Genomic DNA, 25,391 nt, shown 5'->3' on the forward strand with positions numbered 1-25,391 from the left:
ATCACCCTCGGGGTTATGATTGTGGCCAAACTACCACTTCCTTGCACTCTTTTGTGTCCAGAATCATTCTCAGCACGTTTGATTATATCATAAATAGTGCTTCTTGGAATTTGTTTGGCATTGAAGTGATCTACTGTGAACTTTTTACCTTGCAATTTATTATTTAAATAAAACTCGTAAATCCGTTTTCTTATCTCCTCTTGCTTGGTCATCATTATTTTCTTAATTTTTATTATCTAAAAACAAGTAATATAACTTATAGAGAATAACAAAGCTATAAAATGGACATAAGAACGAAAAAGAAAAGGTGTAGTTTGTTGGAAAAAAGCCAGTTAAAGTTAGTCCAGATTTTTAGAAACCACTTGGTATTATCCTATTTATTATAAGTATTATTATCACTAAGTATTATCGTAAATTTTATCCTACCAAAGCAGATAATTAATTGTTGGTACATTTTCCGCGCTGTGACCACATTATCAGTTTTTATAAAAACGACATGTGATATAAATGTTGTTGTTGTGCTGCTTTCAAATCGCCACTGAATTGTGAAAGCGAGAAATTTGGATTTCATTCTAAGTTGAAAAAGCAATACGTCTTCTGAATCTGAATAAAATAGCATGCAAACCTTCACAGTACCTCCCAAACTCAGGTGAATTAAAGATAAATATAGACAGCTATACAAACAAAGATACCTCGTAAGCCGGTTTTTTCGTTGTATGACAATGATATTTCTTTTAATGATGATTTTAATATTGACATGGTTGATTTTTTTCTTTTTCTTTTTCTGACGTATAAAAGTTTTGAGGGAATACCCTTATCTAATTATGCGTTTGCTTTACATTTAAAAAGGAATCTTTATTAGGCCAGTATATAGGCATTGGTACACCAATCGCAATCGCCAGAAGAGATTCTAGAGAACCACAAATAGACGACAGAGAACAAAAAAAGGGTTTCTTATTGGAAAACTTTGCTAGTTAGCAAAAGTTGTTTTTCATTTAAATATAAAATCTAACTGCTTAGCTTGTCATGCAAATGTAATAAAGTAAAACTTAAATGCATACTAGTCTGCATATGCAAACATAAAACGTTTGAAAATTCTTGAAATAAGTTCCAAAATAAATCCCTCTAGAAATGATCTTAACTTCTTTAACTATAAGTTCTAGTAACAAAATATTTTTTCCCATAGCACCAAACCAACTCGTTTAAAAAGTAACTATATATAGAACTTCTTAAAACCAGCAGCACTGATTACACATCAAATATTGATTGTTAAAAAAAAAAAAATTAGGGTCAAAATCACTTCCAAAGTTAAAGACCCTTTACGGAAAAAAGCAATTCAGTTTATAATAAAATATAATTTTTGTTTCTCATCGCAGTTAATAAAACTTTAAGTTTATTTCTGAGCACATATATTTATATTAAATAGATTCTAGACTGCATATTTTCATAAAATGTGCTAAACTATATACATTTGATGCATAAATACTCAAAAAACAAGAAACTATAAAATACTGGTTAACAATATTTAGATTAAGATTAATTTGGACATTTTGATATGAAAATAATTTTTTATTTGTTTTAACTATGTTATTAGAAAATCTTGACAGATTTTTTTAGAAAAAAAAAAAAGTTTATCGTTGCAAAAAAACTTTCTTAAAGTTCTTTGTTAGCATAAATATTTACAAAAATAAAAAATAAGCTTGAGAAAGAGAATTAATAAAAAACACAAATAAAAAAACTCCATAGGAAGTATACCGTACATTTGATTTCTTGCAAACGTAGATTATAAGATTATAACATAATCTCGTAAGTTTTAAATCGAGTAGCAAAATATCTAGTCTAACTAAAATAGATCTCAGTTAAAAATCCAACATGGCAACTTAAGTTTGAACAGTATCTATAGTAACTCATAAATATGTGAAAACTAAACAGAAGAAAAATTTAATGACCAGTTTCTATTTACAGCGTTATCTGGAAAATTAGTCTGAACATCGTGTTCTTGTATTAACTTCGATACCATTCCGTTTCCAACAGAATGTGCATGATTTACAATATTTCTGTTTTCGTCTGTAGTAGGATATCGATTTTGAGAATGAGTTGAGGTAGCAGCTGAATCTACCGGACTATAAGGACTGTTCATGTTTGAAAAATAATTTTTGCTATTAATATAGTCTGACGTCGAAACACGGTATGTGGAATCTGTTATGACAGGTGTACCGATTTGTGAAGTTATTGTAGAAGATGGGTATGATTGATGTGCCCCAGTAGGAGAAGATTGAGAGTGAGAACCTACCATACTTGGTCCAACATTGTAATTAGAATACATTAAAGGGTAACCAGTGCTAATCGTTGTCTGGTAACCGTAACCTCCGTTCAATTTGTTATACATATCTGAGCTCATTCCGTAGCTTAGAGTTGGTTGATAACCAATCGAACCATATTTAGAATCAATACTGGGAACCATTCCTTGTCCAATACTTGGGTAAGGCGTATATATATCTTTTTTAGTAGTCTTTTGTTTTCTTCTTTTTGGCTTATACTTGTAATCAGGGTGCTCCTGAATGTGAACAGCACGAAGGCGTTTTGCTTCATCTATATTAACATATTATGCTTTTTTATTTTTATTTCATTAATTCCGCATGTAAAAATTTTCAAAATGATAGTTATAAATAACTTTAAATTTCAAATCCTAATTTTTTACTAACCGATAAACGGTTGCTTTTCTTGCTGTGTCAGACATTTCCATTCTGCTCCTAACCGCTTTGATATTTCTGAATTGTGCATCCTTGGGTTGTCTTGTGCCATTTGTCTTCTCTTGCCACGTGACCATACCTAAAAAAAACATTTTTTAATTTGGCAAGTTAAATTTAAAAAATAAAGTGCAGCAATATTTTTTTCAACTTGTTTTATCTGGGTGTAGAAAAGTTGTCTATGTCAGAAACACAATGTAAAAGTTTTAAAATTTTAAAAAAACTTTAATTCACAAAAGTGATTACGAGGATAAAAAAATAACGATAGAAAGAGCAGTAAAAGTTTTCATAAACAAAGATTTTAGTTTTACTCAATGTAGTTAAGGTACATTTTAAGAAATTGCTGTCAGTCGGGTATTAGTTGAAACAATCAAGATATTTCCGTAAAATAACGGGTCTGCAAGATAAGCAAATAGATTTTTTAAAGAAAAATACAAAAGATTTCACTGTGGACTGGAAGCAATCTCTTAAAATTTATTTAAAATGTAATATGCTTATCAAAATTTTATGTTATATAATTCAATATAATATAATTACCGTATTTTATGGAACCCTAATTTTAGCTTTAATTTTCAGATCTCTCAAAATCTTATGTTGAAAGCTATTTTTAAGTGAAGACTTTGCTCGGTGCAGGACTTATTTTAACTATTGCAAAGATTATTAAACAATAAAATATCCTTCAAGGAGAAATTAGAAGAAAAAGAGCTACCGGCATATAATTTTGTTTACTTTTACTTTTTAAGTGGAAAATGTTGTAACTTTGAGTAAAAATGACATGGTTTTTAGGAAGTTTATGGGTTTAAATACTTTGGAAAAGTTCTAACTATTTCGAGCTAAAATCACGTCCAAATAAAGCACGTTTTTTTAATTTTATTTAAAACAAACTAAATGAGCAAAATTTAAAGATGTTCAAAAAGAGACTTTATAAAAATCATAAAATTCTGTATAAACAATAATAAAACTTGTATTAAACAAAAATAAATTTTCATTTATTTCATTTTATTTTCATTTCAAATTTAAATTTAGACCTTTTTGAGGACAACTTTAGAGACCCGATGACTTAGATATAGATAACTTTTTTTTAGAAATTGACCATTGCGCATATTATTTTGAAACCTGCCCTGCTTCATAAATAAACATATATTCTTCACAAAACTCAAATGACACACCATATATTGTTTTTTTTTGGTATTGTGGTTTATTATATTGACCCTTGATTTTAAAGTAATAAACGATATTTGTTCTTTTTCTGTTTAGAACATAAAAATTAGAAGCATGTAGCAAAATTTTAAGAAACTTAAAGAATTTTTAAGTAATTTACCCATTTGGATACTACAAAAAAGATAAGACGTCAAACTACACATTCGACTTTATATCTCTTTCAGAGACTTGGCGTGATACGGAAAGTTCTCTTGAATTAAATTCTAATTATATCTTACCATTTTATAAACTAATTAGGCAACCACGTGGAAGTGGAAAAAAAAGTGAAGAATTAAGTATTTATGTCTTAGAAAAGTATGTTTTTCAAGTGATAATTACGAAAGACTTTTTATTGAAATAATTAATAAAAAATACCGAAACATTTACGATTACAAAAATAAATAAATAAAACAAAACGTTGATTGTTACTGGTGACATAAATCTTGATGCACAATGTAACATAAAATTTCGAAAAGTAAAATCTTTTTGGATATGCTTTTTAAATTTATAGTTTTATCGGCTATTAATAATCCAACACAAAAGAAAAAAACCTCGGCAAAAGCAATTGGCAATATATTCAATAACAATTATTTAGAATTAACATTTGAAACTGGGATATTTATGACAGATATTAGCAATCACTTTCCGATATTCATACAAATAAAAAACTTTAAATCTACACCTGTCAACCAAAAATTGCACATTTGAAAAAACCTAATCTAAAAACGAATAACACAAATAAAATAAGCAGTAAACTAAAGCAAGAAACGACGAACGTATATAATTGTCAAAGTACTAAAGCAAGAAACGACGAACGTATATAATTGTCAAAGTACTAAAGCAAGAAACGACGAACGTATATAATTGTCAAAGTACTAAAGAAGAAAAACATAGACGAATGTATATAATTGTCAAAGTACTAAAGAAGGAAACATAGACGAACGTATATAATTGTCAAAGTACTAAAGAAGGAAACATAGACGAACGTATATAAATGTCAAAGTACTAAAGAAGCTTACAATGCTTTTTTAAGTACATTTTCGGAGTATTTTATTGAAACCTGTCCTCAAGAGATTACAAAAGCTAAGAAAATAGCAGTTGCTAATCTTTGGATGAACAAATCGATCTGAATCATTTAAAAACTACCTAAAATATGCAATTAACGCTACCGTGCATGACTGTGAATTAAGCTATAAATAATTAAACGAAGTTTTTTTCCCTTTTAAAAAAAAGGCGCCAGTATTTGACGAGATATCAAGTAATATAGTTGTTACAAACAAACACAGTCTTTGGAATAGAACTTTGATTCATTCACTTAAACTCTCATTATATTCTGGGATGCACTTAAATTAGCAAAAGTATTATACATTTATACAATTATACAAATGTAATGAGTCATTACATGGTCTGTAGTTCGAATGTCAGAATGGTCATTATGACCATTCTGACATTCGAACTACAGACCTATATCAATACTTTATGTATTTTCAAAAAGTGTGTTTTATAATAAAATCTTTTTAATAAAATCTATGATAACTTTTTTTTTTTTTACCCAAATCAGTTTAATTTTCAAAAAAATATTTCGACTGACACGCAATCAATGAAATAATAAATCAAATAACTAATGGTTTTAAAAAAATTTACTTTAGGAGTATTTCTTGATTTATCAATTTATAAATTATAGTTCATGAAAACTTTTGGCTACCTCATATAAAATACATCCAGTCAAAAATAACCAAAACCATAGGTTTGATGTATCGAGTTTGCTCTTACATTAATACACAAAATCTACTTTGGGCTAACTCATAGCTTCATTAGCTATGCAAACATTTCATGGACAAGTACTAAAACATCAAAACTTAAGGAACCTTAAGTTTACAAAAACTATATATGCTTCTAATGTCAAAGTGTGAAGTTTGTCATGCTGGCTTCAGAGACAAATTTCACCTCAAATCAAATTGATGCATATAACTTTTAGATGCAAATTACAAAAATGATCAAGATTTTGTCTGGCTTTTCTGCTGAGCATTTAACCGGAAGATATGATAAGCAATTTTCAACCATAGCGATTGACACATCGCTATGGTTGAAAATTGTTTTTTTATTATTGATAATTGAAAATCGCAATTCCGATTTTCAATTATCAATAATAAAAAAACAATAAATTTAAAGCTAATGGTTATTGTTTGGCAAATTTCATGTTAGCATCTTTGATCTGTAAGGTCTTTATCGCTTACATGAAAAAGGTCTAAGATCTTTGGCATCAATGTTGGACAACAAAAGCCACCAATGAAATGGCATCAATAGCATTTACATTCAAAATACAATGCTAGTTTCTATACATTGTAAATTTTACAACAAAAAGATGAGGTGATTCGTGAGAAACGCCTCATCTTTTTATTGTAAAATTTAAAGTAAAAGGAACCCCTCTATAATATTCTTTTCAACACAATTTTTACAAAGTTTAAATTATTTTAAAATGTTTTATTTAACAAATGACGCAAATATTATCTCAGTTATTTATTATTTATCTATTTTGATTTCAGTTTTTACAATGTAGTTACAGTTGTTTAATTTAAAATTAACGTTGTGTGTATATTGTGGAGTGTTTTTTTAATAATATTGTTTAATATTAGTTTATGTAACCATAACAATAAACATATTTTTAGTTTATGTAACCATAACAATGAACATATTTTTATATATAAATGTATATATAATACAAATATATGCGTGTTTTATTATGAAAAAAGCTTTACTAAACTTAATTTTAGATAAATGTAGGTTCTACATTAAAGGAGATAAACAATATGTTTCATTATATTAATCAAGTTACAAGTTTAAATTGTAAACTACAAAATCTACAAAAAAAACAAGTTATTAATATTTTTTAAATTTCATCATTTCCCCCAACTTTAAAAATAGTTTTTATTTTTGTGCATAATGTAAAAAACTTTTTAAAACAATAGCGTGAGGAACTCCTATAGGATTACCCTCATTACATATTGAAGTCTCAACAACTGTCAAACATTTTGTGACTTCGCTGATAAAACTTACTTCTTCCTCACTCAACAGATTATTTATTTCTGATAAGCTTTTGAGTTTTTTAAGAATGAAAAATTTAATTAGAAACTTTATTGACGTTTACTTATATAAACTCCCGTTGCCCATAACAATTATTGTCAAACAACTTTATAGCCTACTTTATTGATATTATTAAAAATCATCCCAAAGTACAAAATGAAGAAACTATTTTTTTAGGAAATTTAAGAAACTAAAAAAATTTTTTTATCTAATTTATTTAATCCATGTTTATCTTAGTTCATATTTAACAGAGTTATGCTTGTTTTTTATGAGTGGCATAAAATCTCCGAAAACAAATATATTTTATAATTCCGGTGATATTTAATAGGAGTGCAAACTTTATTTTCAAGTCATGGCCCTTTAACTGTTGATGGAGTAATAACCTAAACTCACAAATATACATAAGTAAAAGCCTTAAAAATTTGCTTAAATAACTCATATTGCTTAGATGTATAAAATATAAGAGAATAATTTAATTAGAGAAATTGATCACTTTTCCAATATTTCAAATTCAAGAGAAGTATATACAAAAGGATAGTATATACAAAAATTTGATTGAGAAGCCACTGGTGGATTTTTCAAAGCTGTCAGACAAATCAGAAATTAAGAAGATACCATTTTCACTTAGAATTGAGTAATATTCCTAGATCAAGTTATGTTATAAAAGAATTCTCAATTGAAGTTTGTCAAGTATGGAATACTTGACAAACTTCAATTGACGATACCATGTGACGATACCTTGTTTTCCAGAAAAGTCTCTGCAAAGGAAAGTAAAGTCTACAATTCAAAATTGCAAATTTGCCATTAAATCAACACAAAAGTAAAAATAAGAAGATAATTATTATTAATAAACGAGACAAATTATTTGACTTATTGCCCAAAAATGCTAAACTTAAAAATCTGGTAAAAAAACTCATTTAAGAACTTCAAAAATCCTCCAATAGTTGCAAAGGTCAATGCAGTATTATGACAGAGCCTATTGAAATAAATTTTTTATTGTTTAATAAAACAGACAAGTAATGAGAGTTCAGAAGATAACAAGTGATGAAAATTTAAAAAAATATTTTAAATGCTATTCAAAATTTTTATTTTTGTATCTGTAGTACCATCAACTGCTTATTTTTTTATTATTTTTTATATAACTGAAATTTTTTTTGTAACACCATCCCATTTAAACGTGCAAAAATCACCGGAAACATGGTAGCAAAGATAGCAAAAAATGAGGGGTATCCAATAAGTTGTACGGCAAAGATTGCAGAAACTGTACTTAACGCAGTTGGTGAAGCTTCGATTTGCCGATACACGGTCCAAAAAGCATATGCAACACTCGCGCATAAATAAGCTTAATTCAGTTTTATATCAAATCTTCTGAAGAAGTTTGGTGCTTACATTTTGATAGGGCAAACAGCATTACTTTATCACTTGCATTTCGAGCAAGTCTATATCTTTGATTATATCTTTAAAAATATTAGAAAAAGGCAATTCTGTCTCTACTTATAACATTTTACATAAAGTTATTTTAGAATTTAATTTATAAAGTAAAATTTCCGTTGTAATATGTGACATCACTGCAGTAAATGCAGGTTCTAAAAAATAGAATAATTAAACGTTTGGCAAAAGTTTTGTGAATCATCCTTGTCGACTCCATGTTCTCCAACTGATTCCTTAGCATTTTATGAACATAAAGTTTGATTAATTTCACAAACTTAAAGTTTGTTGAAAAGACAATGTGATTTTTGGCATGATTGTCCATTAGAAATCAATTGCACCAATGAAGTGTGGGAAAGGTTGTTTGAAAAAATTAAGATATTTCTTCAAAGAAACGTCCTCAACTTAGAGGCCAAATTTCTGAGACGCTGTGATAAACTTTGATCTGCTTTGTGTGTTTTTTTGTAATAAAATAATTTAGTGTTGGTCTATATTTACTTCCGTGGCGCAATTTTCAAAGGCTAATAACTGAAAACTTAGAGTTCTACAAGCAATATATTCACGGCAAAATACATTGATTTTTATGCGTAGTTTGTGAGCAGGGAGGGTAGCTACACTAGGCAACTTGTTTCATCGTACATCGGCCTTGTTCGTCAAGGTTCGTTTTTTGGAGTTATAGAGTAGGGAGAGGGTTGTAACCACAATTATAGTAGCCTCCTTGACTGTAGTTCTCGGCCTTAGGGAGGTAAATTAACAAAGAAAAAAATAAGAAAAAAAATTCGCTGGCTTCCCTATTTGTGGCGCAGGGCCTGCAAATTTTTGGGGTCTTTTTTCAAATTTAGAGAGTTTTGTTTTAGTAATAGACCAGTGGAAGGTTTTTAAGATTTCTTTTTAAGGTTGGGGGAGGAGCATTTGACTATCTAGCTACGGCACTGTTCGTAAATTATTTTCTAATGTAAATTTTTTACTTTGTTTTTTTTTTAACAAATATTTTAGTTTATAAATAAGATTACTTTAAAAAACAAAACTTTTTAATCTGTCCTAACAACGCATTTTTGAATTATTTTGGCATTTCAAATTAACGAGTTTGCGCGAAGAGTTTTTGAACCAGTTTTGACTAAAATTATTTTTAAAATACATTTTTTTATTATTTCTCTACCGGTTTAAGGGCAAACGATTTTAGAAAAAACATTTTAAAAATTCCAACCCCTAATATATAATCACGCATATCGTAATTATAATTAATTATCTATCTCATATTCAAAAGTTTAATCTAGGATTATATTTTAACAATCCCAAACAACTGGATTAGATAAAACTTCAATTAAAGCGATATAATTTTGTTAGTTTCATAAAAGTGCATAAAAACATTTATTACGCTTTTGATGCAACTTGTTGTAGCAATTAGGCATTGGTTAGAAATGTTTTAAAATACAAAAAACTAGATTTTTTAAACGTACTTAACATACTTTATTTCCATTGCTTAAAACTCCAAAAATTTATGCACAGCATTTTTCTTTCTAAGGCTCTGAACTAACACAATTCGTCACTTTAAAGTAACCAGGGTAGAGACAAACTAAGTGTACATGAATAGTATGAAAACAATTTTACTTTTTAAAACGTAATTACTCAGAATACTGCTTTCATTTGATACCTTTGGAGATAATTAGTTGCATAAACTTTTATTTAAGAACTCGTATGAAGATTAAAACCATTTTTATTAATTATTAATACTATTATTTACTATTAATATTATATATTATATACGATTAATATATATATTACTATTAATTAATTATTATTATTATTAAGATTAAAACCATATTAAAACCATGTAAAAGTAATAAATACCAGACGGGTTTCAAACGTCCCTAAATTTTTTAAATAAAGTTCAAAACTCTTTTGCCCTCAGTCCAACTGCGTCCAATTTAACATAAATTCATACATATAAATTTGAAATCAGTTTATATTTTCGCATTTAATTTGTAACACCCAACATACAACTTGACACTAAAATGATTTGATCGTTGACACTGGCTTAAAATGCGCAGCGAATCGTCGCAAAAGTATGATTTATTTTTATTTCTAAAAGTCAATAAATTTTTAGGTTTAAGGAGGAAATAAAACATTTTTTAATATAAAATGTTTTTTAAAAAAAACGTTTTATATTTAAAACATTTTTTAAATGTTTCTTGCTTAAAAAATTTGACTTATAGTTGCTAGAGAAAAAAACATAACTAGTTCGTTATTTAAAGCATATTTGACCACTTTAAATTAGCTTTTGTTTTAAGGCAATTTTTTTAAATCATTTGCTTTAACGTAATCCCTTTTCCTGAATATCTTCTGGGCATTTAACAGGGCCAACGGGTTCCAAAGTTGAGGGGCACAATCGTCAAATTCTAAAACATTTTATTATTATTAATTTTTTATTATTTATTTATTTTTATTTAAAATTTCATGCTATATATTTCTATACAATGGTCTTATATCCGAAGATATCGTTGGTTTAGCATAAGGACAGCCACAAATAGTCTTTTATTTAATTAAGACTAATCCAAAGTAACGTCCGTTATTGACCAACATTTTTGTGTACCGAAGTGCTACTGAAGCGCTGAGTTGGTGGTGGCAGGATTTGAACTCGTATTGTACAACAATCCGGGTTTTAACTTTTCTTTGGACGCTCTAAGAGCATTTGGAGGGGGAAGGGGGTAATATTATTATATAAATATAACAAGACTATATATTCAGTATATATAGTCTCGTTATATTTATATATTATTCTTTTATTTATATTTATATATATTAATGAAAAAAATATATATATATTTTTAATGGTATTTAAGTTTTCTATGGTACATAATGGTATTTAAGTTTCATGTCTAGCTAATCATCATCCATTGAATACAAAACCAAAAACAAAAAAAAAATGTCAAAACTACAACGTACTCAGTAGTGAGTTCTTTACGCCGCTTGAAGAAAAACTTGATAAAAACCAAAGAAAAAAAAATTAGTTAATCGCCGGTCTCAAAAAACTAAAAATAAAAGAGGAAATTATTCTCGCGTCTGTATTTTTAAATCATTAGTTTCTTTTGTTTAACAGATTTTCACCTTTATATGTCAAAATGATAAGTTTTTTATTTAAGCAAAGATTGCAGATTTTTGATGTATGAATTACAACGTTTCACAATTTTTCACTTAATTAAGGGTGTAAATATTTTATCGTTTATGTCCCAAATTTCTTTAGAAAACTTAGTATCATTTTTATTATTATTAATGTTAAAAGATTTTAGGTAATTAACGTACCGAGATTTAAATGGAGTTTCACATAAGACAAAATATACTTTTTCTTTGTTGTCAGGTTTATTTGACGACACGGAGGCTCGATGAATGATGTTTTTTGTCAAGCACTAATTGTTCATGGATCAGATGGATTTGTTGACACAGATGGACGTTTTTTCCTCAGTTGTACCTTGGTTTTATAATATCAATTATCTGGACTTAACGTTAAATCTTAATGACAGTTCTTTCCAACCATACTGCAAGCCTGATAGTTCAACAAGTTATATACATGCTGACTCTAACCATCCTCCGAGCATACTAAATTCCTCATATCTTTTTTGATACCTGTGATTAGCTAATATTTTTTTTTTCTTCGGCTGCTATCAAGTTATTCTTTTAGCAAGGTAAAGAACTCACTAAACAGTATATTGTAATTTTTAACGATTTTTTTGTTTGTTTTCGATTTTAATATTAAGATTTCGGTACTAGGGAAAGTTTTCAGAAGCCTCGGACTCTTTTTGTGGTATGTACTTTACACAATCGCTTAAGACCTCAGTTGGAATTTGCTACTTAAACATAGTCCCCACATTAGAAGATAACCATTGCTATTTTAAAGCAATTATTACATAGAGCTACCAAAAACGCAAATAAAGCACTTACGAAGAAAGATTCCGTTAAATTGGGTTAACTACACTTAAAGAAAGGAGAATATAGAAGTAGGATCGGACACGGGTCTTCTATCAGCATGGAAATGTTTAGTTTAGCACTTTCTCATTAAAATGTATATTTAAAATATAATTATCATTGATTTCTGAAATATACAAATTCAAACTCATTAAACGATAAAATAAATACAAATTAAGAAATGATAAATTAATTCGGCAGCTGTTTTTGGAAAATCAAGCACTTCATTTACTGGAGTTTGTCTTGGGTATAAAATAGTTTTAACAAGTTTTGTATCTTTACTGAAATAAAGTTACCTCTCATTCAAGAATGAGCTTAAAGAAATCATTGTCTTTTGATGATATATTTTTACGTTTTTAAAAGTTTAATAATTTGCTGTATTATTTCATGCATCCATGTATAAATATCTATGTATTGGAGTATTATAAGATTTTTAATTTGCAAGTGTTTTTCGATGACAAGATGGACTTCTGAGATTCTCCGCGTCTTTATTTTAAATTAATTACTTTCATATGTTTCATTTTTTACTTATTTCTTAATGTGTTATGATTTTTTTATCTCAACAATTTTATTCGATAAGGATTTACAGTTAAAAGATTAGAAAAGATTGGAAAGTCCTTTTAAAAAGCAGAAATTTAGTGATAAATGCAACAAATTTACTTCTTAAATAAGTTTTAAAAATAGAAAGTTTTTGAATCCTTATCTAATTAACTGTCCCAAACGGCACATCTAGTTTCATTTTCGGGTTTAAAACCAAAACCAACGATCCAGGCGTAAACCAAAAACCCGTGTATATTACGGGCAGTTTTACTCGAGTTTAACACGTGTTTTTTGAGGTTTTAAAGTCCAAGCTTTTATCTGTGGCTTCACATTCCTTACAGAAAGTTATTATAATATAATACTTATTTATTATAATATAATTTACTTATATAATACTTAATATAATACTTATTTATTATAATATAAGTTATTATAATATAATACTTAGTTATTATAATAGTAACAGTGAAACCAATAACATTTAAACTAGCATTTATGGTAAATAGAAGTAGTTAATTTTACGGAATGAAAACAACTTTTTACACGTGTTGTTTCTTTTGTTTTAGAAAGTTCTAAACACGCAACAAAAACCAAGCGTAACTTTTTTCTTAGTTGTGCCGGCTGGGGTATAACATATGAAAATATATTTTAAATAAAATGAAATGAGGAATACCTTTTTTTAAAATTGGAAATACGCTGTTAGTTGTTAAAAATTTTAATAATAGTTTAATAAATAATAATAATAATAAATAATAGTTTAATAAATAATAATAATAATAAATAATAGTTTAATAAATAATAATAATAAATAATAGTTTAATAAAGTTTTAATAATATTATATATGAACAAAACAAATATGGTAAAAAAAATAATTCCAAACAAAAATTTATTACCATAAATGCATTCATCGGCCTTTTCACGTGAGACATATCTCCATTTAATGGATTTGGGGAAGTGGGAGCTACTGTGGGAGCTGGAGATTGACTTTGATGTAGACCTAATTGTGTTGTATGTAGCGTCATGAATTCAGGTTTAGCTTGCGATGTTACCATTGCGTTCATAGCAGTTTAAACCTGCAAAATGAGAGCTGCTTGTTAAAAATTTTTGTTCACACGCTATAACAATAAAAAACATAACCTCTGTTTAGATGCAGATTTTTAAATAAAGAATAAAATAAAACAAGTAACCTAAGTCCTAAATAAAAAAAATAAATCCTATATGAAAACCCATAAAAGCTAAAATATAATGCTCGTAATATTTATTTTTTACTAATGGTTCTAACTATTTTGAGAAACTCGTATTGATTGAAAATTTTGTTTAGTTTTTTGGAAAAATTTTTTATATAACAAATTTGGAAATTTAATATTACTTTTTAAACTTAAAATTTAAAACATTAGATTTAAATGTACATCATGAAAATATGTTCATTATATGGTTTTTAGAGAATGATTTTTATCATCTATGAAATGTTCTGTTACATTATAGAAAACTGTATAACATTCATGGAAAAAAAAAACACATAAAAGAAATTGTTCACAATTAAAAACTATTTTTGTTTTAATATTACTATATGAAAGCCTATCGCTATATAAAAGCATATTTTACCTTTTTTATGAAAGCATATAAAAGCGACCTAAACTCTATTCTTTAGACACAATGAATTTAGCAAATTATTTTTGTAACTGCAATCAGACAATTTTTTTATTTGACAACAAAAGCTTTCTGATATAGCCGCTATGCAAATCAGATATAAAGCCCCGCGTGTATATTTAAAATTACAGTAGATTCACGCTTTAGCGCACACACGCTTGTGACGTTTCTTAATGTTTTTTAGAGTTAAAGTTAAAAAAAAAATAATTTTCGACTCAATAATCAAAAAGTTAATTATTCTAACTCTGGCGTAATTTATGCAATAAAAAAGAGTTTATGCTTTCATTTTGTTGTCATTATATTCCAGTAATTGTCTCGCGTATTGTTTTTGTTTAGCTTTTAAAACACCAAATATTATTTGCCTTGTCTAGTATACTTCCGTATGATGGTATTCGTTTTTCAGCGGTTTAATTCAAATTTATTTAGGTATTTACATTTATTGCTTACTAAAGGCGATAAATTAGCTCTAATAATGCTAATTTTATTTATCAAAAGGCGACTTTTGAACGGAAAAAGAATATTTATAAAGTCAAATATATTTTCTTGATTATTTTATAAACAATGTATTTCCAGCTAGTTTGTGAAAAATTCAAGAAACCATGACAATAAAAAATTCTCGAAACTTTTTTTATTTTTAGTTATAAAATTTTTTTAAACTATTTTACGAAAAGCATTTGTAAATAACGATTTCTTAATCATGATCATAAATGTTTATGTAAAGTTTTGTTGTATGTTTATGCAATACTGTGTTGCTATGTTTTTATTTAAATGTTTACTATAATGTAATGTAACGACAATTTACTACTACAACTTGTACTTCTGTTGTTGTTAATGATAGTTCTACCGCTGCTAGGTGCAATTTTTATTGTTTATTGTTATTTATATGTTTGCTTTTATTTAAGCCTTTGTATATATTTTTTATTTAACAAATTGAACAAAGTGAGCGAAATATTAACTTATATTTCAAATAGAAATTGCTATAGAAACAACATCTGGAATGTACATACTGATTTGAAAGTTTATGAAAAGCTATATATAGTTAATATCATTTATTTGTTTTTCTTATCAATTTCAACTAAATGTTAATTCAATTGAAGTTTAAGATCTCCTCAATGGGATATAAAGATCAAAAACTTGCCTGCCGTAGTTTCTGATAAAAAGACTTTTAAGCAAACCCAAATTGAGAAAATTTGCCGTCTTTTTACTCAAGTTTATTTTCATTTTTATACAGATAGTTTTATTTAAACGCAAACTTTAAAGCAACAAAAGTTAACCGGTTAAAATTAACTAATTTTATGGAACTTCAGTTGCATTTTGTAAAAATGTAAAACCGAAGAACCTTTTTAACCAAATTTATCTTATACCTGTAAATAGAATCAATTATTGTTGCTTATCAATTAATTTCTATGTTATCAATGTTTTCTTAATTATCAACATCATCATACCTTGTATAATTTGTTTAAATAAGATACATTATACTTATATAAGTATAACTTCAATCTATTGTTTAGTATAATGATTCTCAAACCTATTTGTTCTACCGCCCTCTTTTCAGAAAAATAGTTACTCGGTGCTCCTTTTTTTTTAGAGGAACGGACAGGAAGATATGTATAATACACATTAGGGTTATGACATTTTTTCAGACCCATGCTCCTGTACTGTAGTTTGATGAACTTTTACCTAAAACGCACGAAATGAACTATTATTTGCATATCTTTTGAAAAAAGTTCACCCCGCCATTGAAAAATCGATTTTGACATAAAATCGATTTTTCAATAGCGGGGTGAACTTTTTTTTAAATACACATATAGATATACATAGATATATAGATATACATTGTATATCTATATTTCTACTTACAGATTAACTAAAATATAGTAATGGAATAAGTTGCAAAAAAGACATTTAAAGTAAGTTAAAGTAAGTGAAAACGTGACCTTTAAATCAGGTTTCTTCTTGTGTAAAAATATTGAGGGTGCAATGCCTCCTATCCATTAACTCTAGTTGTGGAAATGGTAAGTATGTGCAATTGTATAATTTGATTGTATAAATATAAAATATAAATGGATTAAAATGAAACATATTTTGCATACCTAATATATATTGTTGGTATATGAATTTACAAATCAAAATATAGTTACTGAAACTCAGCGAGCCCATTACAAGGCAGGAGTATTGAGCTTCTTGCATTTAAAGGCAGTGATTATCAAGGTCATGTTTTAAAAATCCGGAAAACATTTTGCAAAAAAATCCTGAAATAATCCGGAATTTTGTTCACTTATATTTGTTTTAATATAGATTTAAGCACATGGTTTTTTCAAGTTTTTCAAAAATTTAATTATTCATTGTTAATGTTTTGGTAATGAAAATATTGGGTAATGAGTAAAAAAAAAGGTTATAAAACAAATATATTGCAAAAATCTACTCAAATTTGGAATAGCGGAAAAATTTGTAAAAATCCGGAAAAAATGAAAGTTTAAAGAAATATTCGGAGTTCCGGATATGTCCGGAGTTCTAGATATATTCGGAAAAAAATAATCCCTGCAAAATAAATGCATTAAATATACAGTTTATTTAACAGAAAAAATAAAACAAGTCAAGAACGGTTTTTTAAATCAATTAGTTTTCTCTCCCTTTTTATGTTTCCACCGTTCCCTTGTCTTTAATCATTTTCCCACAAATGAATTCAAAATATTACCTCTCCCTGGATTGCTCCAGGATGCCTCTAGGGGTGCTAATGCCCACTTTGGGAATTACTAGTTTTATGCCTCAAAGAACAATTTATTTTAAAAAATATAATAGTCAAAGCTGAGACTTAAAACATTGTAAGTATCAAGGCTGTAACTGACTGCATTACCCAGTGGGCATGGGTCGTCCAGGGGACGTCTGTCGGACGTCTCACAGACGTCTGAACGTCCATGTGACGTCCAGTAGATGTCCTTCAGACAACGCGTACCCACTGGGTAAAGCCTTTGAAGATGTAACCAAAGTGGATACCATACTAAAGTTCCTTATGATAATACCGTTGTTGGTTCAACTAAATCTAAAGCTATCTTCTTTTCTTTTTTCTTTTTTTTATTAATTATTTAGGGGCTCTAAGAAGTTCTTACGGCTTTATAACAGAGCACCATGAAATAGTATTTAATCATGAAGTTTCCGTCTCCTTCCATACCAATGATGAATTTAAAGCCAAAGCCGGTTTCGAACAATGGATCTCTAGTTCTGAAGCCAAAACTTTAACCACCATACCGTGGCTGTACCACAAAGATCATCACAAAGATATCGAGGCTGTAGCTATTAGCTACAGCCAAAGCTATTGCCTCTATTAAGAAAAAACAAAGTAAAAACTTCTATTGAAGATGTTGAAATAGAAAAGTTGTCGATGTTGTCAATGTTCTCAATGTTGAAATAGAAAAAAATAAAACTACAAATAAAATCCTAAATTTAAAAATAGGCTCCCAAAATTCGCTTGTCCCTTTCCAATAGGGGGTTTGGGGTAGCCTAGCCACGACTCTGTACGTGTGTGCATATATATATATATATATATATATATATATATATATATATATATATATATATATATATATATATATATATATATATATATATATATACATATACATATACATATACATATATATATAAAGCACTGTCAGAATATAAAAGTTATTAAAAACTTTATATTTTTACTAATTAACAGCACTAAAGTAATTTTCAAACTTCGCTAGTTTCAAAACTAACGAATTTTCTATAAATTTTTTTTCAAACAAAATTTCATTCGAAATTTTTTCATTCAAAATTTATGAAGGTATCAAAATGTTTTTTTTTTTAAACTATTATTTCGTTTATTGAGCTCTTGTAATATCTTTATAAAACGTTACCATGTTACCGTTTTGCATCTTGAACCTCATTTATGTTTTGGAGCGTAAATAAACGTTCATTATTCTTTTTATTAAAAGTACTTAATAAACTTTTGTTGTCTAAAAAGATTTAAATTTTTAGAGCAATAGAAATCTAAAACAAAAGTTCTTTACAAAACTGGAACAGGTGCATAAGTGCAAGGAAGTATAAAACAGATGGAAGTTCAACCGTATTGAAATGCTTCGGGATTAAGCAACCTTTTGTTTCGTAAACAAAAAAGAACGATTAAGACTGTACTTAAACACTATGTTGACGCAAGTAAGTGGTGCATTCTTAATAATTATAAAATATAGTTTTTTGAGCTAATAATGTTCAAGTAAAAACTATAATCATAAGAATGAATAAGCTCATCTTGATGCAACTCAAAAATAGGCTCAAAGTTATTCAAATCTTTTAAACTTTCAGCCATCATAATAGTTTGTTATGCACCTCATTCACGCGGACCACCCGATTTTCAAATTAAACAGTAAAAACTATTAAAAACAGCCAGCGTTTCCAGACTATTATTTTTATGACTATGTAGAAACAATAAAAATGACGACGACGTAACGGCAAATAACGTTTTTCCTCCACTTCATACCCTTCCAGTCGGCGTAACGTCACTCCGTATTGAAAAGTATTGCTTTAAAATTAATCACCTTGAATTAGGGAAAAAAACAACTAAAAAATTAGTTGCGGTTTGTTTTATTGATTTTTTTTTAAATGCTAAAAAGTTATTGTGCAATAGGTTGCACAAACAAAATAAAAAAAATCAAGAACCTAAGTCTTTCTAAAGATGTAGTACTTCGAAGAAAGTGGTTGAATACAATAAATCGTGCTGTAGATGGTGGTGCATGTAGCAAGCATTGATCTCCTAAATTCTCTAATTTTTATGTTTATTCGACACACTTTATTACCGGTGGGTTACTTTTAATTTGCATCATAATTTAGTATTGGTAAATAAATATCGAAATATCAGTACTTTTTATACCCTAAAATAACCAAAATAATATTTAGACAACAATTTAAGTGAAATGAAACAAATGAAACAGAGATTTAAAAGTATGTAAAAATAAAGAATAAAAATCACCTAAAAGACTTGTGTTTTGCAGACATAGTTCTGCTGTTTCTTTTATTTAACATTTAAAGTAATTGTAGGACATAAAGTTGTTGTTAAATAACGTTTTCTTGACTTAGAAAAAAAGAATAGTTTGTTTTCCCCAAGTCAATAGCGTTACTTTTGATTTCGCGATGTAGTCACGTGATTCTGACTGGATGGATCAAATGAATGAGAGTATTAAAAGCATGAATGGAATTATGATATAGGGGAGAGTGGTACTGAATGGACCACAAAATTCGCCTTTTTTATAAACTCGATATTTTCTTATATTGTCAATAACTATGGCGAATATATTAAATCAAAAGACAAGATTGATATCTTAACGAACTATCCTTAAAGGCTGTAACCCTTTGCGCTAACAGAACATAGTTAAAATGTGCAATAAATGTGACCCGTACCAAATTGTTTAGTGGTCCATTCAGTACTTTTGATTGTACTGAATGGACCGGCCCTTGTACTGAATGGACCACAAAATAAGCCTTTTTTTATAAATAAGATAAATATCTATATTTTTAAAACTATGGTAGATAAATTAATTTATAAGGAAAGATTGATATTTTAACTAACTATCCTTGTATATTGAATACTATTTTGGAAGTTGTAAGCCAGTGCGCAAACAGAACATAGTTAAAATATACTATAAATGTGACTCATACCAAACTATTTAGTGGTCCATTTACTGCCCTTGCACTGAATGGACTAGCATTTTAGTTGATTTATTTAATGAATAGCAAGTTACACTATGCAAAGTAATTAGGGTGATAAATGGAGCTTAAAAACAAGAAAACGGTATGTTGAGACATTGATATTTCTGACAAAAAAATTAAAATAAGTTGAATTACTTAATACAATTTTAGAACAATCAGATAGTCAAAGTACAATAGTCACAAACATATTGGCTGGCATTATCTGCACTTGTGCAATCTTTATGTGCCCAGCTTGCACACTGTCTGCAACGGTACCACACTTCGTTGTCTTGACCCATTTCTTCACATATAGCACAAAAATCATTATTTGATATAATACCTTCACAAATATTTAAACAATCTTTAACACCGTTGTCACTTCTTTCAACACAAATATCATCAGCCTCATCATTATTATATGTCATTAATGGAAACTTCAGAGATTTAGAGTTATTTGATTTCTTTTTTGGTTTCCTTTGGCGTTTATTTGTACTATCTCTTTGTTTTTCAGAAAGGTTTTGTTTTTTTAAATTTCGCTGAAGTTGTTGATTTCGAAGAGCCTCTTTAATTGGAGTATCAGTTAGAATCGAAGAGGAGAGCTTTTTACGAGCACCTTTAGATTTTTCTAAACGAGCTTTTGCAGAAGGATAAGGGCGTATACTTTCTACATTCAGGGTATTGCTTACATTTTTGTTGTCTTTAACATTTCTATTTATTTCTATTAAAACTGTATTGATGTTGAGTGTTTCAGGATTGGATTTGTTTATTTCTACTGAAACTGAATTGATGTTAAGTGTTTCAGGATTGGATTTGTTTATTTCAACTGAAACTGGATTGATGTTGAATGATTCAGGATTGGATCTGTTTATTTCTACTGAAACTGGATCGATGTTAAGTGCTTCAGAATTAGGTTTATTAATTTCTATTGAAACTGGAATAATGTTGAGTCTTTCAGGATTGGGTCTGTTTGTAACCTGAGATAAAAAAAAATCCTCATCCTTCCATTGATCAGGTTGAAATGGACTTATACCAGATGCTGAAAAACCACTAATGATGTTAGCTGGCATTGATACTTTTGCCCAAGCCTTTCCAGAAATTTCTGCAATGTCATAGATCGAGACAGTTTTTCCTGGATGTGATACTAACCAGCTATCAATTTCACGATTATAATGGCATTTGAATGGTCCATAAACTGCTATATCTAGTGGTTGCAGTTTGTGTGATGTATGGGGTGGGATTGTCAAAACAATTACACCATTATCTGATGATAAGTCAATGAAGTTAATGGACATATGTGTCTCATGATTATCTAGTATCAATAGCACAGGGTTTGCCTTAGATGGTCGAACACTTTTTTAAAATGATTAAACCACTCCATAAACGTTGATTCCACCATCCACCCAGATTTGTTGGCAGTGCCAACAGAACCAGGAATTGAATTTCGCAGAAAATAATCTTTAAAATAAACACGTGGAAAAATGTAGAATGGTGTTATCGATGATCCACTTGCATTTATTGCATTGCACATTGTTACCAAGATACCTCGTTCTGCACTTGTAACAGACGCAACTTGCCGCTCTCCTCTCTTTGCTAAAACATGCTCTGGCACTTGTACAGTAGTAACACCAGTCTCATCAACATTCCATATATCCATCAGTGAAAACTTGTATTTAATCAAAACTTTACGCAGATTATTATAAAATATTTCGACATTATGTTTGTTGAATGCTGACATTCGACCAATAGATGTTGCCTCTGGTTTTCTTATAACCAGTTCTGGATGACGCTTTAAAAATGCTCTAAACCAATCTACACCAGCATGTTTCTTTGTTTCCCAAGGTTTAGCAGAACCTAGACGGGAATGTGGTAATTTCTTCTCAAGTTTGAGAGCATATTCAAACGTTAGTGCTCTTAGCTTAATTGGACTTAAACCATATCCCATTTTTGCAGAAACTAAACAATATTGAACCAGCTCGTGTTCCTCTGATACTGAAAAAATTTTCATAGAACTGTTACTATATGGAACACACTGCAATTTATTTAAACCGTCTGGTGATAGTTGAGCTTCTTTAATTCTCCTTTTAAGAGTTGAACGTTTGACTCCAAATATCTCAACAGCTTTTCTTTCAGATAAAGTTTTTGTCAAAACATTCTCAACTGCTTGGATCATATTAATGGGATCCCAATCACCTTTTACTGCTGTTACTTTACGATGTCTCATAATTGTTCTGAAATGAATAAAACTTGCTTATAACCGTATTATAAAAAAAAATCATCAGTGCTATTATATATATATATATATATATATATATATATATATATATATATATATATATATATATATATATATAATAGTAGTGTGTGCTATATTAGTATTATATATATATATATATATATATATATATATTTATATTTATATATATATATATATATATATATATATATATATATATATATATATATATATATATATATATATATATATACATATAACATAGACAAAATTCTATATTTTATAAAAGTTTGAATGTAGAATAATTTGTATACGATGATCAACAAGCTTAAGCGATATAAATAGAATAAATAATTTGCAATATTTAAATATTGCAATTTAAACAATTGCACTTAAACTAAGAATAATTAATTATTATTGGTTTTATTATTTTGTTTTTTATATTATTGTAGAAGCTACTGATAATTTGATATACAAGATATTTTCTATTACAAGAAACTTAGACATTTGATTAAGTCTCATTACATTCGTAATGTTTCTCGATGTTTTTTAAAAATTTTGATACTCAATTTTTTTACTTATCCTTACTTCTTGTTCGTAATAATTATCCTTCATTCAATCTAAGAAGTTAAATAATAACAACATAAATAATTTAATATATCGTAATAATATTACGACATATCAAATTATTCAAATAATGAAATAAACTGCAGATTAAATTATTACCAAGGTATGTAAATAAGTAGTATGCTAAAGTCTTTATTTTTTTATTTCCTAGTTCACACTTCCATTGTTTGTTTAAATTAAAAAATTTTGTATTTTGTTTTAGTAAGTAACATACTGAAGCGCCATAAATACTCTTACAGAAATATGAACCGGTCCATTCAGTACCATCAATGGTGGTTCATCCAGTACACTTATTAAAATGCACATATTACCCATTTAATTAAAGCAATCAGTAAATCATATAACCTTCAATCTAATGTTATACAAAGTAAAAAATATATATCTATAACATCATTATTAATCATAGTTAACTTTACCTTAAAAATTTATTTTAAATTGAAATAAATTGAAAAGATAAAAAATTACTTTTGAGTTAAAAAAAATACAAAATAGAAATATAAATGCATTATTACGAATAAAGTTAAACAAAAAATACTAAAGAGACTTTGGGTATATAAAATGTATATGCAATGAAAAAAAAGTAATTTACCGCTTGTTAAGTTCTTATTTTTCAAATTGTCCATTCAGTACAAGGTCCATTCAGTACCACTCTCCCCTACAACTGATGAAACTTTGATAATTTAGAAAACATTTTTTTTGGTTTTTTAAAAATTGCTTTAATTGTCTTTTTAATCAAATGTCGTGTTATGATTTAAAGCAAGAAAACAAGATTAAACTAACATATGCTTTTAAAATAAAGTGATTCTATTTAATTACCGAGTTTTAGTAAACATTTTGTTAAATAACTAATAACTAATAATAACTAAAAATAACTAATGGTTAAAACTATGCAGCGTATCCTCTGAAGGATTTTTTTTTAAATGTTTTAACAAAAATAATTTCAGTGAATTTTTGTTGTTTTCTGTCCATTGAAACTCTTTTTTTTTAATTGTCAGTTACAAGCATCCCCCCGTGGGACATGATACGTGTAAAACAGGTTTTGTTAAATAAAATAAAACTACTTCATTTTTCCACAACCGTTTCTTTGCTAAAAAAAGTTTTGAAGTATTTTTTCTTAGAGGGGATTTTAAAACAAAATTGTTTACGTTTGTTCGCGAGTTCTGTGTAAAAAAACGTAAACAGTTTTGTTTACGTTAATTTCAAGTTTTTTTAGGTTATGCCTAAAACATAAAACCTAAAAGCCGGATTTTCTTTATTTTACGAAAAGCCTTTGTTTTTGGAAAAGACATAGATTTGTTTACCTTTTTATCGGTTAAAAAATTTAAAAAGCTTACAGATTTCCAATTTAAAAATCTGTAGGCTTTTTAAATTTTTTAAAAAAATAAAAATTCTTTAGAGTGTCTATATTTTAAAATTGTACGGTTTTGATTGAATTACCCTGGAAGCGGTGAGATAATTACTGAAAACAATATGTAAATTTATGGGTTTTATATAACACTTACATAAGCATTTTAATTGTTTCATCTAGGAAGTTACTGAAACCAATAAAAGAAGAAAATTTGTTCAGAGTACAGCAGAGACTAAATGGAGCCTATCTTTCAAGCTAAGCCGTACTTTGTGAGTCAGGAAATGCTAAGTATCTTTAATGGAAACCATGTCTGAGAAAACTGTCCAAAAGCCAAAAGGAGGAGACGTTTTTATACATTCATATCAAGGAAACGCCAATAAAGGTACGCAATTTATTAAATTAATTGTATTAGTTATGTATATTTTTTAAAAGGATACAGAAATATGAAATATTTTTGGTGTTAGTTTCAACAAAAAAAACCGCAACATGTGAGATTAGTTAACTTTTTTATAACACATTCATTTTAAATTTTCAGATTGGGTGGCCGATGGTTATTGATGGATTAATAATAGAAATGATCGACTATTTAGAAAACAACCTGTCATATATAAGCGCAAGTTCAAATTGCACAATACAACTGGATCATCCCTGGCTTTTTGTCATTTTTCTTTTAAATCAATAGACTTGTCGAAATACCCGTTAATGTGAAGCAGTATGTTGGCGATGAACCAACTGCTTCATCGTTTCCACTTGACAATAGTAGCAAAGTACCTACTACAGGATTGTATGAGCGGATAGCGTCTTTAGTACTAGCATGTCTTGCATAAACTTGCAAAAGCATAAACTCTCACTCGTGCACAA

At 28.1% G+C, this 25,391-nt stretch overlaps 2 protein-coding genes across 3 annotated transcripts; both read right to left on the minus strand.

Annotated features, from left to right (window-relative positions):
* Window positions 1-1,392: 1,392 nt before the first annotated feature.
* LOC136071975 (transcription factor Sox-19a-like) lies at window positions 1,393-14,724 on the minus strand. 2 transcript variants are annotated; one of them, XM_065818729.1, is made up of 4 exons: window positions 14,572-14,724; window positions 13,860-14,039; window positions 2,706-2,832; window positions 1,393-2,592 (listed from the first exon to the last, which is right to left on the minus strand). In XM_065818729.1, exons 2-4 carry the CDS (start codon window positions 14,025-14,027, stop codon window positions 1,925-1,927), a joined length of 963 nt encoding a protein of 320 aa, XP_065674801.1. In that variant the 5' UTR covers window positions 14,028-14,039; window positions 14,572-14,724; the 3' UTR covers window positions 1,393-1,924. The 2 variants fall into 2 exon arrangements, with proteins under 2 accessions (XP_065674801.1, XP_065674802.1); XM_065818730.1 differs by having other exon boundaries at window positions 13,860-14,081; window positions 14,572-14,720.
* A 5,708-nt stretch (window positions 14,725-20,432) lies between these two features.
* LOC136091623 (uncharacterized) lies at window positions 20,433-23,420 on the minus strand. Its single transcript, XM_065819334.1, has 2 exons — window positions 23,282-23,420; window positions 20,433-22,550 (listed from the first exon to the last, which is right to left on the minus strand). Exon 2 carries the CDS (start codon window positions 21,612-21,614, stop codon window positions 20,499-20,501), a length of 1,116 nt encoding a protein of 371 aa, XP_065675406.1. The 5' UTR covers window positions 21,615-22,550; window positions 23,282-23,420; the 3' UTR covers window positions 20,433-20,498.
* Window positions 23,421-25,391: the final 1,971 nt, after the last annotated feature.

This window comes from Hydra vulgaris, chromosome 15 (assembly GCF_038396675.1).
Source record: "Hydra vulgaris chromosome 15, alternate assembly HydraT2T_AEP".
NCBI lineage: Eukaryota > Metazoa > Cnidaria > Hydrozoa > Anthoathecata > Hydridae > Hydra > Hydra vulgaris.

Coding starts and splice junctions, on each gene's coding strand:
- LOC136071975 (XM_065818729.1), bottom strand. CDS start 14,027: ATGAACGCAATGGTAACATCGCAAGCTAAACCTGAATTCATGACGCTA. Junction 2,833..13,859: donor GGCCGATGAATGCATTTATG/GTAATAAATTTT, acceptor TGTTTTTTTTAG/GTATGGTCACGTGGCAAGAG. Junction 2,593..2,705: donor AGAAAAGCAACCGTTTATCG/GTTAGTAAAAAA, acceptor ATGTTAATATAG/ATGAAGCAAAACGCCTTCGT.
- LOC136091623 (XM_065819334.1), bottom strand. CDS start 21,614: ATGTCCATTAACTTCATTGACTTATCATCAGATAATGGTGTAATTGTT.